This window comes from Varanus komodoensis, unplaced genomic scaffold (assembly GCF_004798865.1).
Source record: "Varanus komodoensis strain SLA01 unplaced genomic scaffold, ASM479886v1 scaffold7_1, whole genome shotgun sequence".
Taxonomy (NCBI): Eukaryota; Metazoa; Chordata; class Lepidosauria; order Squamata; family Varanidae; genus Varanus; species Varanus komodoensis.
In genome coordinates this window covers 8,148,499-8,161,588 of record NW_025336479.1, presented here as the reverse complement: position 1 = coordinate 8,161,588, position 13,090 = coordinate 8,148,499, and the positions used below count along the sequence as shown (strand labels likewise).

The 13,090-nt window shown below is 48.2% G+C and overlaps 1 protein-coding gene across 3 annotated transcripts in view; it reads left to right on the top strand.

Annotated features, from left to right (window-relative positions):
- PMP22 (peripheral myelin protein 22) overlaps positions 1–10,158 on the top strand; it is a 34,804-nt gene extending 24,646 nt beyond the window's left edge. For all 3 annotated transcript variants that reach the window (XM_044453862.1, XM_044453864.1, XM_044453863.1), the window contains exons 4-5: positions 2,469–2,609; positions 8,452–10,158. In XM_044453862.1, coding sequence (XP_044309797.1) covers positions 2,469–2,609; positions 8,452–8,618 — 308 coding nt within the window. In that variant the 3' untranslated portion in view covers positions 8,619–10,158. The remainder of the gene's footprint in view (positions 1–2,468; positions 2,610–8,451) is intronic.
- The last annotated feature ends 2,932 nt before the right edge of the window (positions 10,159–13,090 follow it).

Sequence of the window (13,090 nt, the reverse complement as noted above, 5' to 3'; positions counted from 1 at the left end):
GAGTTAAGCTAACCCCAGCGTGCCCCAGGACGCCAGCAGGCGTAAATGGTGCCACACAGAAACAGGACTGCTTAAACATTCCTGTGCCGAGGCAATGCTGTTGTGGTATTTTGACTGTTCGTTGTAATGTTTGTTCTGCAAGGACACTTAGCCACCCACAAGGCATGCAAATAGCTCAGGCTCTGACTCAGAGGGCAAGGAGGGCTTTGACTGAGGTCATGCTCTGAGTCTCCTGACTTTGACAGCTGTGGTCCACTGCCTCTCCTCTGGTTCCAAAGGAGAGCAGGGATGCATCTTAGGATTTCTATTTATTTCACTTGTTAACTTTATTTTTGCAGCCTGTTGGCATCCCAAGCTCAGTAGCAGCCAGTTCAGACTTTTCCAGGCACTGTTCTTTCTCAGTGGGGGCGATGCCATAGTCACCACCCTGCCAATGTCACACAGGAAGTATGGGAGATGACACTTTCGCCGCACTTCAGCCAGTTAATCAGACGCTTGGGATACGATTCTTGCCCCACCAAATGCAACCCTTGCTGATGCAATGCTGTGGTGAGGGTGGTTGCAATTGTGTCACAGGCATCATCTAACGGATGGCACCCCTCACACCATTGTGGGGTATACCAGAAGAGGCTGACTCTGCTGACCTGCTCCATTTTGAGCACTCCTTTTTCAAACTGTGTTTTGGGTTTCTCTCCCTGTTTCTTTCTCCCCTCCTGTCGTGGTTTGTTTGGATACTATGTCCCCCACACCTCAGCCCCTAAGTACTGATTTCTAAGAGTGCTGGAAAATCCTGCTGTTCCCCAACAGCAAGGCTAGGTTTGCCCCTGGTGCGACATTTGGTGTATGCCATGCGTTCTAAGTAATGGATTCTGATCTTCCTGAGAAAGTAATTTTGTCTGGAGCACTCTCAAGTGGAGCTGGAGAGGTCCATGCATTAGATGTAGACGGGCTGGTCTGTGGTGGCGCAGCTGGTTTGTTGCTGGTAAATGTGGGCAACCAAAATGATCAAGAGGCTGGAGGAAAGGTTATACTGGCTGGGATGGTTTAGTTCAGGAAAAGGGCACGTTAAGTGGCCGTGTCAGTCTTCCGCACTTGGCCACACCTTTGTTTCAAATTTAAGTGAGCTGGGTTCGAGGCTGATGCTTGCCTCCTTCCCCATTGAAGGAGTGCATCACTTTCCAACCCTGAAAGTAGTTTCAGTCACAAATGGATGGCGAAGGCCCCAGGACCTAGTGGTCCATGGTGGTGCCATTCTGGGTTCTCGCAGGTAGCCAGCTGGAAGTAACTGATTGCAGGAATGCTGCCCTCATGCGGTTTCTTTCTTTGGAACAGATACCAGGAAAATGATGTTAGCTGTCTTCTACTGCAGAGCTGTTCTCCCGCCCTCCCCCAGGACAATGCTCTGTTGAATGGGCCAGTTGTCATTTAGCTTCATCCCACACTTGACATGTTCTTTCTGCTGACGCTTACCAAGCAGAAGAAAAGGGCGTAGGCTTTAATGTAAATTACTTGTATTGTCTTGAGCAGGAGCTGCTGCCATACTAAGTTAAATGTGTACATATCAAGAGTGGCCAGCAAGCTTTGGAATGGACAGAAATGGTGTTATTAATATAGCTGCTCACAGGAGACCAAAGGCTTAGCTAGCTCAGTGTTCAGTTCACACAGCAGTTGGAAGTTCATAAGCAGTGCATCAGTGCAACAGCCTTGTTCCATGTGCTGTGTCACTGATATGTGGAGGTGTCCTGTATTCTACCTCTGATAGAAAGGTAATATGCAACCAGCATCACTAGTGGCCATTGACAGCCTTATCCTCTGTGAGCTTGCCTAATCCACTTTCAAAGCTGTCCAAGCTGGTGCCCATCACTGTGTCTTGTGAAAACACTTTCCACAATTTATTTGTGAGCTGTGCAGAAGACCATTTCCTTGTACTGGTCATGCATCTCCCATTGTGCAGTTTCACTGGGACAAAATGCTCTTTATTCTACTTTCTGTGCTTATCCTCTGAGAATGGGATACAAAGCATTGGGGTATTGGGGGGCAGGTATTACTAAGAGGGTTTGTCACAAAGCTTGGTCTGCTTTTCCAGAAACGGCTCTTAGAAAGAAGGAATGGCTTGTATGACTGGGCTGGATTTGCCAGAGGCCTTTATTAAGTTACCTTTCTGATTACCTTAGGAGGGAGGAGCCATGCTTCCTCAGCCATTGTGCCTGAAGCCACCCACTCCCAGCTAACCCTTCTATTAATGCCGATCTGTTGATACCGGGATCTGCTGTAATCTTCATAGTGAGCAGCTAGAGAAAAGTGGATCACTTCCATGGATTCCTCTTGATTTGAGGGCTGCTTTGCTACATCATGTTCAACAACTGGAGGAGTTGGGAATTACCCTGTGTGCAAAGATGCTTGTAGAAATGCAGTCTCTGGCCAGCATCATCCTAATCACCCTCTCATGTCCTGTTTTCTCTTTCCAGAATGGCTGCAGTCTGTCCAAGCAATGATGATCCTTTCCATCATCTTCAGCGTGTTGTCCCTGTTTCTGTTCTTCTGCCAGCTCTTCACTCTCACTAAGGGTGGACGGTTCTACCTTACTGGCATTTTCCAGATCCTTGCTGGTAAGTAGAGGGGCAGGGGAACTGTGTGCCCTGAAATGCTGCAAACGGAACTATCCCAAGGTTGAGCAACAGATAATGATGAAAACAGGCCCAGTCCAAAAATAGCAAAGAGCCTGCTGCTTTGATGGGGTGGGGTCAAGATGGAGTCCTTTTACCAGCTTCTTCAAAGGCCCAGAGAAGCATGATCTTATGTTTGTCCACTCAGAAGTAAGCCCCACTTCATTCAGTGAGGCTGACTTCCTGGTATGTCTATGTAGGGTTTCAGTGGCCATAGATCATTCACAGTCACCAGCCACCTTGGAAAGATATGCTTGAGGAATGTTGATTATGGTGCACCATCTAATGTTCTCCTCTGTTCTGACAGCCCATCTCCTGTGTATCACTTTTAGATTTCATATATTGTGGGGAGAAACCATTTTTCTTGCATTCTTCTGTGACAGCACAAAACCTAAAGAGAACTGTCACACGCTTCTGAAAAGTCGTTGTGTCAGTAGCATTGTTGGGCCCACCAGCATAACTGCTGGTGAACACCCCACACCCCAGTCCCTAAAGAGAGGAGAGTCTCTGTAAGAGCCTCTAGAGTCACCTGGACCTGGTTTTCTCGACGGGGCAGGAAGAGGGGGACCTGAGGGTGAGAAATTTATGCCTGACTCCCCTGTCATGGTCAGACCACTTCCTCGTGAGGTTTGAGCTCGAGAGCGGCCTCTCCCTCTGTAAGGGTGCGGACCCGATTGTGCTGGTCCGCCCCCGGAGCCGGATGGATCTGGATGGATTCCTGAAGGCCCTGGGGGAATTCCCGGTTGATAAGGCTGGTGCTCCTGTCCATGCCTTGGTCGAACTGTGGAATGGGGAGATGACCAGGGCTATTGACATGATCGCTCCTAAGTGTCCTCTCCCGCCTGGCAGAGCCCATTCATCCCCCTGGTATACATCTGAGCTATGGGTGAGGAAGCGAGTTGGGAGACATCTAGAGCGTAGGTGGAGGAAATCATGGGATGAATCTGACCGAACACACTTAAGAGCCCATTATCGGGCCTATGCTGTGGCGGTGAGGGCAGTGAAGAAGAAATTCTTCTCCGCGTCCATTGCCTCCTCACAATGCCATCCAGCGGAGCTTTTTCGGGTGGTACAAGGGCTAGTTCACCCAGGCTCTAAGAGAGACCTGGTACCACCCTCGATGGCCCGCTGTGACGACTTTGCCAAGCATTTTAGGGAGAAAATCGCTCAGATTCGTCACAAGCTGGACTCCACTAGTGACTCAGAGCCTTAAGGGGAGGAGCCAATGTTGCCGTCTGGTCCACAATTGATGGAAGAATTTCAGTTGCTGCGGCCTGACAATGTGGACAAAGTGCTTGGACAAGTATGTCCTACCACCTGCTTACTGGACCCTTGCCCATCTTGGCTACTCAAGACAGCCAAGGACGGGATAGGGACCTGGATCCTGGAGGTTGTCAACGCCTCTCTAAGGGATGGCTGGGTACCTGCCCCTTTAAAGGAGGCAGTAGTCTGGCCTGTCCTAAAGAAGGCTTCCCTGGATCCAGAGATGGCCACCAATTATAGACCAGTGGCCAACATCCTGTTTCTGGGCAAGGTGTTAGAGCGGGTGGTGGCGGGACAACTCCAAGCATTCTTGGAGGAAACTGATTATCTGGACCCATTTCAGTTCGGCTTCAGACCCAGGTATGGTGCTGAATCTGCCTTGGTCGCCCTGTACGATGACCTGTGCAGGGAGAAGGACAGGGGGAGTGCGTCCCTGTTGGTTCTCCTGGACCTCTCAGTGGCTTTCAATACCATCGACTATGTTATCCTTCTGGATAGGCTAGCGGGATTGGGAGTTGGGGGCACTGCTTTGCAGTGGTTCCGCTCCTATCTCAATGGCTGATTCCAGAAGGTGGTGCTGGGGGACTGTGGCTCTGCGCCATGGCAGCTATGCCATGGAGTTCCGCAGGGTTCCATCTTGTCCCCCTTGCTATTCAACATCTACATGAAACCACTGGGAGAGGTCATCAGGAGGTGTGGGTTACAGAATCATCAGTATGTTGATGATACCCAGCTCTACCTCTCGTTCTCAACCAATCCAGATGAGGAGGTGGCTGTGCTGAACTGGTGCCTGGCCGAGGTAATGTGCTGGATGAGGGCCAATAAACTGAAGCTCAATCCAGACAAGATGGAGGTCCTGTTGGTAGGTGGATCGGGCTTTGGGATGGGGGACTTTGACCTTGTCCTGAATGGGGTTGCACTCCCTCTTAAGGACAGGGTTCGCAGCTTGGGAGTGCTCCTCGATCCTGAGCTGTCTCTAGAAGCTCAGGTGACGGCGGTGGCGAGGAGTGCCTTCCTTCAGCTTTGGCTGATCCATCAGCTGCGTCCCTATCTGGAGAACGACTGCCTGGCAACAGTGACACTCACATTGGTCACTTCCCGATTAGACTTCTGCAACGCGTCTATGTGGGACTGCCCTTGAAGATGGTCCAGATACTTCAATTGGTGCAAAATAGAGCTGCCAGGCTGCTGACGGGGACTGGGCATTGTTCTCATATAACCCCAGTTCTCTGTCAGCTCCACTGGCTCCCCATTGAAGTCCAGGCCCAATTCAAGGTGCTGGTTATCACCTACAAAGCCCTGAACTGCTTAGGTCCTGGTTACCTAAAGGAGCGCCTGCGTCCATAAATGCCCGCCCGCCCCTTGAGATCTGTGGGAGAGGCCCTTCTCCAGGAGCCCTCCGTGAAGGAAATTAGGAGGGTGAGTACTCGGAGGAGGGCTTTCTCTGCGGTGGCACCCCGCCTATGGAATGTGCTCCCCAGAGAGGTCCGCCTGGCGCCGTCATTATTTGTTTTTCGGCGCCAGACCAAGACCTTTTTATTTAAATGCTATTTTAACTGTTAATGCTTTATTTGTTGGTTTTAAATTTGCCAGGCTGTGTCCACTATTTTATCTTATGTATTTTATTTATTTGATGAATTTTTTTGTATTTTATGCGGAATTTTAATGATTGTAAGCCTCCCCGAGGCTTATGTGATCGGGGTGGCATATAAGCTGCCTAAATAAATAAATAAATAAATAAATAAATAAATAAAAGAGTGAGGGCCATCTTGGCTTATGCTCAACTCAATTTACATTCTGGCAAAAAAAAAAGGGGGGGGGGGCTCACATCTTAAAAGTCCAAGCTACATTTCCTCCTAGCATTCCTGGGGCTTTGTGGATGCTACTCCATACCTCGCATATAGTCACTGGAATTACCGATGATTCAGGGGGTGCCCTGTAGCCTGCATAAAGATGGCTTCTGTTCATCTTTTCCACTTAAATATGCCTGGCAGCATCCATGGGAGCAAATGGAATCCTTGTTCCTTCTGGGCAGAGATTTTTGAAATCCAGAAGAGCACTTTCCAAGTGATCAGTCATTTTCCTTGGAGAAGCTCTTGCCCCCAAAGCAACCTTCTGTCCAGTGACTCAGCCTGGCATTGCCTAAGAGGAGCTGCATGTGGAAGGCTTTTTTTTTTTTTTTGGCTGAATAACTAGCAGTGTGAAATGAGCAGGAAGTTGAGTGCTCAGTGTGAGGGTCTCCTAGCAGGAAGAAAATGCAATTAGAGCTGAATGTAGTTTAGTTGTCTTGACAGTACATGTTGTTTGTGTATTATTATACCTTTGGGTAGGTCTGGATAAGATTAGGGATCCAGCATAAGAAGAGTGCGATATATACTTCCAAATGTTGGACATTTATTGATGTATGCTTTGTAAAATTCCATGACATCCACACAAAACCATGGTTTATAGTCACAGCACACACTGTATCATTCAACAACGGGGGTGACATGGAGGGAACGAACAGCGCCAGGGTCAGGGTGGTTAGATGCAGCCAGTCTGCGAATGCTAGGCTAGAATCAAGTTGGGTCCACCTGAAGAGAAGTGACCTGGAAATATTCCATAATTGACTTGTGGAAATCCATGTGGGAAAGCATGACAAAAGCATGGTGGAAACACAGATATCCGTCTCTTATAACATTGCAGTTGGTGAAACAGAATATTGAAACACACACAGAGGGAGGAAGCCTCCTGGCACTTCCCTTTGATGTCTAAATTCTTGCTGAACCATCCCCCTGCCCCTGAATGATATGCATCTCTGGGGTAATTTTCTGGTTGCTTCCATGCATGCATACCTGGAATGTGAGAAGATAACAGGGGCATTGGAAGGGGCAAACTGCTAGAGCTGAGGTGACTTAGTTATTCCATTCAAGCTGGAACAGAGCAAGGAATGTGCCCTTTAGGACAGGACTCCAGTTCTGCAGTGTCCTCCCCCAGCTAGAAATGCACATAAGAGTTGAGTTGCAACTTCAGTTTGGCCTCATAGTTGAAGCTTGGGTTTGTTTTGCTGCTGCAGTTGGTGTATTCCTGTGGGAACTGCAGCAGATAACTCTCCCGCTGAGAATTAGCTTTCCCACCCTGCCCTGTGAAGCATTTTCTCTTCTCCCCATTCCCCCCCTCCACCCGCTTCCTGTGTGGAGGCCTACTAAATGCTTTCTGCAATTTCGAGCAGAAATAAGATCGCCACAGTCTCTTCCCTTCTGCCCAGCTCTTTATACACACAAGCCAGGCTCTCTTGTCTAATGCCTGTAGGTGATTTGTGGTATGACCACCACACTTTTTCTCCATCCCACCCAGATGGAGAGACAATAGGTTTTGCACTCAGCCCGTGGGCCGTTGCTGCGGGTGCCCTCTCCATGGCCCAGAGGCTGGGAGCTTGTGAATTCAACGAATTCCCACTCCTGCACTTTCGGCGAACAAAGGGGGCAGTGTGGAGGGAAAGAGCAGCTCAAATATCACTGTGGTTAGGTGTAGGTGGTCCTGAGGCACACTGCAGGGTTTGGGAACAGAGACAACTCTGGTGGCACATTGAGCAGGTTGTGGAATGGCTGTGATCAACGAAAAGGCCTTGTTCTGGGCAGGGAATAGAAGAGCCATTGTGCACCGCTGGCGGGGCTGGTGCTGGGCCTTCGAGGGAGCTGGTATTGCTGATCTAGCAATGCAAAGAGGCCGAACGTGGGGGCGTGGCTGCAGAGAGCCCTGGCTTGGCCTGTGCGGGCTGTGATCCACAGGGTCTGGGGCACTGGGGGCGGCGGAATGGAGAAAGGAGAAGACGCACCTTGCTTTAATTTTTCACTCAAGGCAGGCTTGATCATTATGTTAAGCACACACATTTCAGAGCATGGCTCTGGCCTAATTGGAGTCCCCACTGAAATGTCATTATTGGAGTGTGCGCCCATGTGAGAGTAGGGCACTTATCCAGCTTCTTCGCTTGGGCATGGGAAACTCCTTCCAGTTCAACCAAGAAATTGGTGCCCCTTTCTTTAGTGGCAAGGAACTTTTCAAGTGAGTTACCAGCTCAGTGTGTTATCTGTACACAGGGGGAACAGAACCAGTGTTGCCCATACCAGTAGTGGGCAGACAGTAGATCACCGGACATCTCAGACTTCAATTCCCAGCATTCCTGACCATTGGCCAAGCTGGCAGGGTCTTCTGGGAGCTGGATTGTAAAACCTCTGGCGATCTACCTTCTAGCAATTCTAAGCTGTGAGGGTGGGATAGAGGGCTAGCCCTGAAGAATATATTGCCTTCTCCTCAGTTGACTTTCCTGAACTTTTCACCAGATCCTTGCCTTGCAAAATGCAAGCATGCAAGGGCTGTTGATGTCCTAAACATGGTTGGTAAGTTTCCAGAAAGTCTTGACAGAAGAACTGACTGGGAGTGAGGTATGGAAGGAATGTTGGTAACATTCTTCCCTCAGCTGAATCTTGCTCCTCTGTCACGGATTTCCTTGCTTACGCTCTCTGTCTCCTCCACTTCCCAGGCCTATGCGTGATGAGTGGTGCTGCCATCTTCACTGTGAGACATACAGACTGGCATCCCTCCACAGACAACACCTCCTTTGGCTTCACGTACATCCTGGCCTGGGTGGCCTTCCCACTGGCGATCATCAGTGGGGTGATCTACATCATCTTGAGGAAGCGCGAATGAAGTGTCGCGTGAGGCCGCTGAGACAAGAGCACTTGGGACAAGGGGCGCTGATGAGATAGAAAGTAGGAAAACATGGAAGTTAAATAAAAAACAAAACAAACTACACAACACACACATATACACACCCCAACAAGGCAAGAGAGGAAAAAGAAACCAAACTGAAAGAAGGGTTACTGTGTTCATTGAAGATGTATATAGTATCTATGGTTTAAAAAACCTATTTATAACACTTTTTACATATATGTACATAGTACTGTTTGCTTTTGTTTGTTGACCTGCCGCCATGTTTAAAGCCTAAAGAAAGTGCCTAAGAACTCTTTAACTCCTAACACTATAATTAGAGTGCCGTTTTTCCTCCTCCTGCTGTGGAAAGGAATGGATCCCTCCTCCAGAGCTTTCCACTTCCAGTCCCAAGCCAAATAGAGACCGTGACGGGGCCTTCTGAAGGGATGTGGTGTGCCACCACTGCACTGATACTGTCGGAGGCCCTGACATGCCCCTGTTAGCCAAATGACGGATGCAAATGCCATAGAGAAGGGAGAAGGATGCCTATCAAAATGTAGATGATGTGTAAGATAAGGATGGGGGCACCCGGCTTCCATCTCCCTTGGGATGGTGGAGCATATGACGTATGACCTCTGCCTCCTGAAGCCGAAGGTGTAATGTGTTGCCACCACCACGTAGAGTCCTCCTGTATGGTGGCCTGAATTTCTTGAAGGAAAGGTAGGTTGCAAATGCCACCACCCATCAATAATAGGTCTCTGTCAGAAAGGGGTACCTCCAGCTACTGTTTTGATAGGTTCGATCATGTCAGTGTTTCCAGGTTTTAAAATGCCCCAGACCAACACTGCAGCCAGGTTAGAAGGCAGAGAAGTGGGACAAGAAACAAAAAATAAAGCTAGCCATTTGGTCATCTTTCTGCTGTGGGTGGGAGAGGGCCAAAAATGACTTTTGGGGAAAAAATGTTACAAAAATACTTTTCTTGAGAATAAGCTAATATGCAGAAAAGAAATGAAACCTAAGCTCTAGATCCTCCCCTGCCCTGCATCCCTTTCCCCGACCCCTTTATAAAATCGAATACCAAAAATCTGTGAAATGGTGCTATCTATTTACCATTCCTTATATTGCTAAGCCATTTAACCTTTACTCACTGGAAAGTCAGATAACGATTTTGAGATAAAACAAGGATTAGGAATGATAAATAATTCTGTGTAATATATATATATGTATACAACCTATAACTGCTTTTGTACTTAGGAACGTTGCTACTATTATTTTTTTAATAAAGCATTTATAACCAAGGTATTCTTCCCCCTCGTGGGCAGGAGGGAAGCAAGCATAGGATTTCCCCAGCTCCTCTGTAACCCTTTTCTGTGCTTCCCAAAGTGTGTCTGGCAATGAACTGTACTGGCAGCTGTGTAAGCGCTGCCTTCTGATGCTAAGACTCCAGACATTATTATACGATTTCGCTTTGCTTTGCTGATTTTGTACCAACTGTGTGGACTAAGAAGCAACAAAATAAAAGTCAGAGTAACTCAAACGCTTTGGCCTTCCAGTGTACTCTTTCTGCAGCTATTGTGGGCAGAGCAGTCGCAGGGGAGCTGGGGGGGGGGGGCGGTCCTTCCACCACGTGCCTTCAGCAGCTGCCGGCAGTGATTTTATTTATTTATTTATTTATTTATTATTTTTCGATTTATATCCTGCCTTTTTCCTACAAAGGGCTCAAGGCAGCTTACATCTCCTCTAACATCTTAATCCCACAACAACAACCCTGTGAGGTAGGTTGGGCTGAGAGTCTGTGACTGGCCCAAAGTCACCCATTTGGCTCCATGGCTGAGCGGGGACTAGAACCCAGGTCACCTGAGTCCCAGTCCCATGCTCTTAACCACTACACCACACTGGCTCTCTTGTAGGAAAGTCTCTTGTAGGAAAGTCTCCCTTCAGCACTTCTTGCTTCAAGTGACAGCCTTCACTGTAGAGGCAAGGGTGGCTGCTGGCTTCGGCGTCTGCTGGAGCTGGGCCTTCGTGGGCAGTTGGATATGAAATGGTAGATGGAAGGAGGTGTGTTCCTGGAAGGCAGCACCACTTGGTAGCTGGAAGATGGAATTGCTCTATCTGCTGCCTCAGGTTCAGTTCAGGACCACTAAAAAGACTGGTGTGGAAAGCATGTCAGCCCACCCCAACTTTTCTTTCAGGCCTGCTATGGCACCTGGCAACAGGCAGGCCTTCCCATCCAGCCACCCCAGAGAGCTGCGTAGGCCTGGGAGGCCTTCAGGAACAAGCCCCACCACAAGTGTCAAAATAAGGTTTAGCTGCCAGTCCAATCAGAGCTGTTGGGCCTCAGAAGGGAGGGCATCATCTTATCCTGTATTTTAAGAAGTCCGGTGTCCATGGCTTACACCAGCCCTGACAGCTTCATCTGCCCACCCCCACTACACACACGCTCCCTCAGCCTTATGCTTCACACTCCCAGAGGTGGGCCAGCGTTAACCACAATGCTCCTGCTAAGGAAATGTGCATTGAACTTGACAAAGGCACTGCCACACTTCTTCCTAAGAGAGTCACTTGCTTCGGCACCTGGCACTTTGGACCCCGTTCCAAGCTCACAGCCAAGCTCATTTTCTGAAGGTGGGGAAAAAGTTAGGGGATTTTTATCTTGGGGGTAGGCATGGTATCCACTTCTTCCTCCCTTTCTTGAATTGGTAGCCTGAGAACCTGCTCGAAAAGCTCTTAATTCTGCTTTCTTACTAAGGGTGGGCAAAAACATTTCCACATGTATTTAGTTAAAGCTGCTCAGGTATAGGCTCCAACCTTTAGCTGGTCACTTGCACTTGAGTTGGGGGGGGGGGTGGACTGCTCATTCAGCATTAATGAAATGATCGCACTGGGAGCTGTAAAGAGGAGTTAATCCTCAGCAGACTCTGAGGCTGTATCCGTTATCTTGACAAACCTTTGCATAGGCAACAAGAACAGCCTAATGTTGTTAGATCATTGTAGAAGATTTTTGTGTGCAACTTCTGTTTTTCTTCACTGGCTGTTAACTCTTCAAAGCCTCTGTGGGAGAACTCTTTCAAAGCCAAATAGTTCCCTTTAGGATCAGTCTGATTAGAATGCCCCAGATTTCTGTGATGGGGGGTGTCTGAAAGGCTTCCCATACAACAGACTGCCTGGGACTCATGCATGATTGTCCTTACACCCCCCCCCCCCCCGCTGCCTTTGGTTAGAAGCCAGAGAGATCCCAGCAAACAAATGGACTCTCTAGCACCAGGTAGGCCTTGCCTAATCCTACAAGGTACTGTTGTTCCTAAGCAAAAATGCCTACTCAGAATCTCTTAATACAAATCAGTACTCTCTTAAATATTGAGACATTCTGAGTACCCAGCCATGTTTTAAATGTATCAAGTAGATTAGACTAGCTGGACCTCAGGGATTCCAGGGGCAGGGGGCTTTTGTTGTAAATTTTGGACCACACAAGCCTCTTCAGTTTCTCTCTCCAAACATATGTACACTTTTCAAATGACCATTGCATGTAGAGTTAGTTCCCATAAATCAGATGCAAGATTATGGCAGAAAACCCCACCCTAAGCTACAGATGCTCACTAGACTGTGGAGTGGGTTGAGGACGGTGCTTTTTATGGGGCTTCCATTAGTGACAGCACCCATGCTGTCTGTACTTGCAAATGGTGGTGAGGCTCCCTGTTGTTTTCTAGTGGGGGATCTGGGGAGCCTGGACTGAATCCCAGCTGGGCAGAGGGTGCTCTTTAGGCTGAGCAGCTAATCTAATGGTACACATTAGGACCCATGGGAGATCTATACCTCATTTGGAGATCTTTTGCTGGAAGTCTCAAAGTGTACCTGATCCCAGAAAGTCTTTTTTTTTAATTAATCATGACAGATCTAAGGACTTTCCATTGAATATATTATACTCCAGTTCTTCCTTTTCAAAAGGTGTTGACACTGAGATCTAAATTAGATCCATTTAACCACAGCTTTCCTGGGTGTGCTCCTTTGAGATTCAGGGGCCAGCTCATTCAAGTTGCTTTTTGTTTCTGCACAAAGTCAAACCGTCCCTTGTCCTTTCCATCCAAATAAATTTGAGGGACTAAACTATTCAATGGCCCCAAGACTGTTACTTTAAGAACAGAGGTAAGGCTATTTCCAGTTGGCTCAAGCTTTGCAAAGCCAGGAAATTGGAAGCCAAGATGCGTCCTGTGACCAATGAAGTTGTTGCATTATATCACAAATAGTGCTTGCTTCTGCAGCTCACCCTTCCTGGACTTGTAGGTCTTTTTGACCCAAACCACATGGGGAGGATGGAATGCCAGGATTGATGTCCCATGTTGTCTTAGGCCTGTATTAGTTGATCAAGCATCTGAACTTTATTGCTCGAAAAAGCCTGCCTGGATTGCTTGTAAACAACTCCAAGTGCCACCATGGCATCCTCTCTCCAGATCACTGCTGCCCTACCCTAA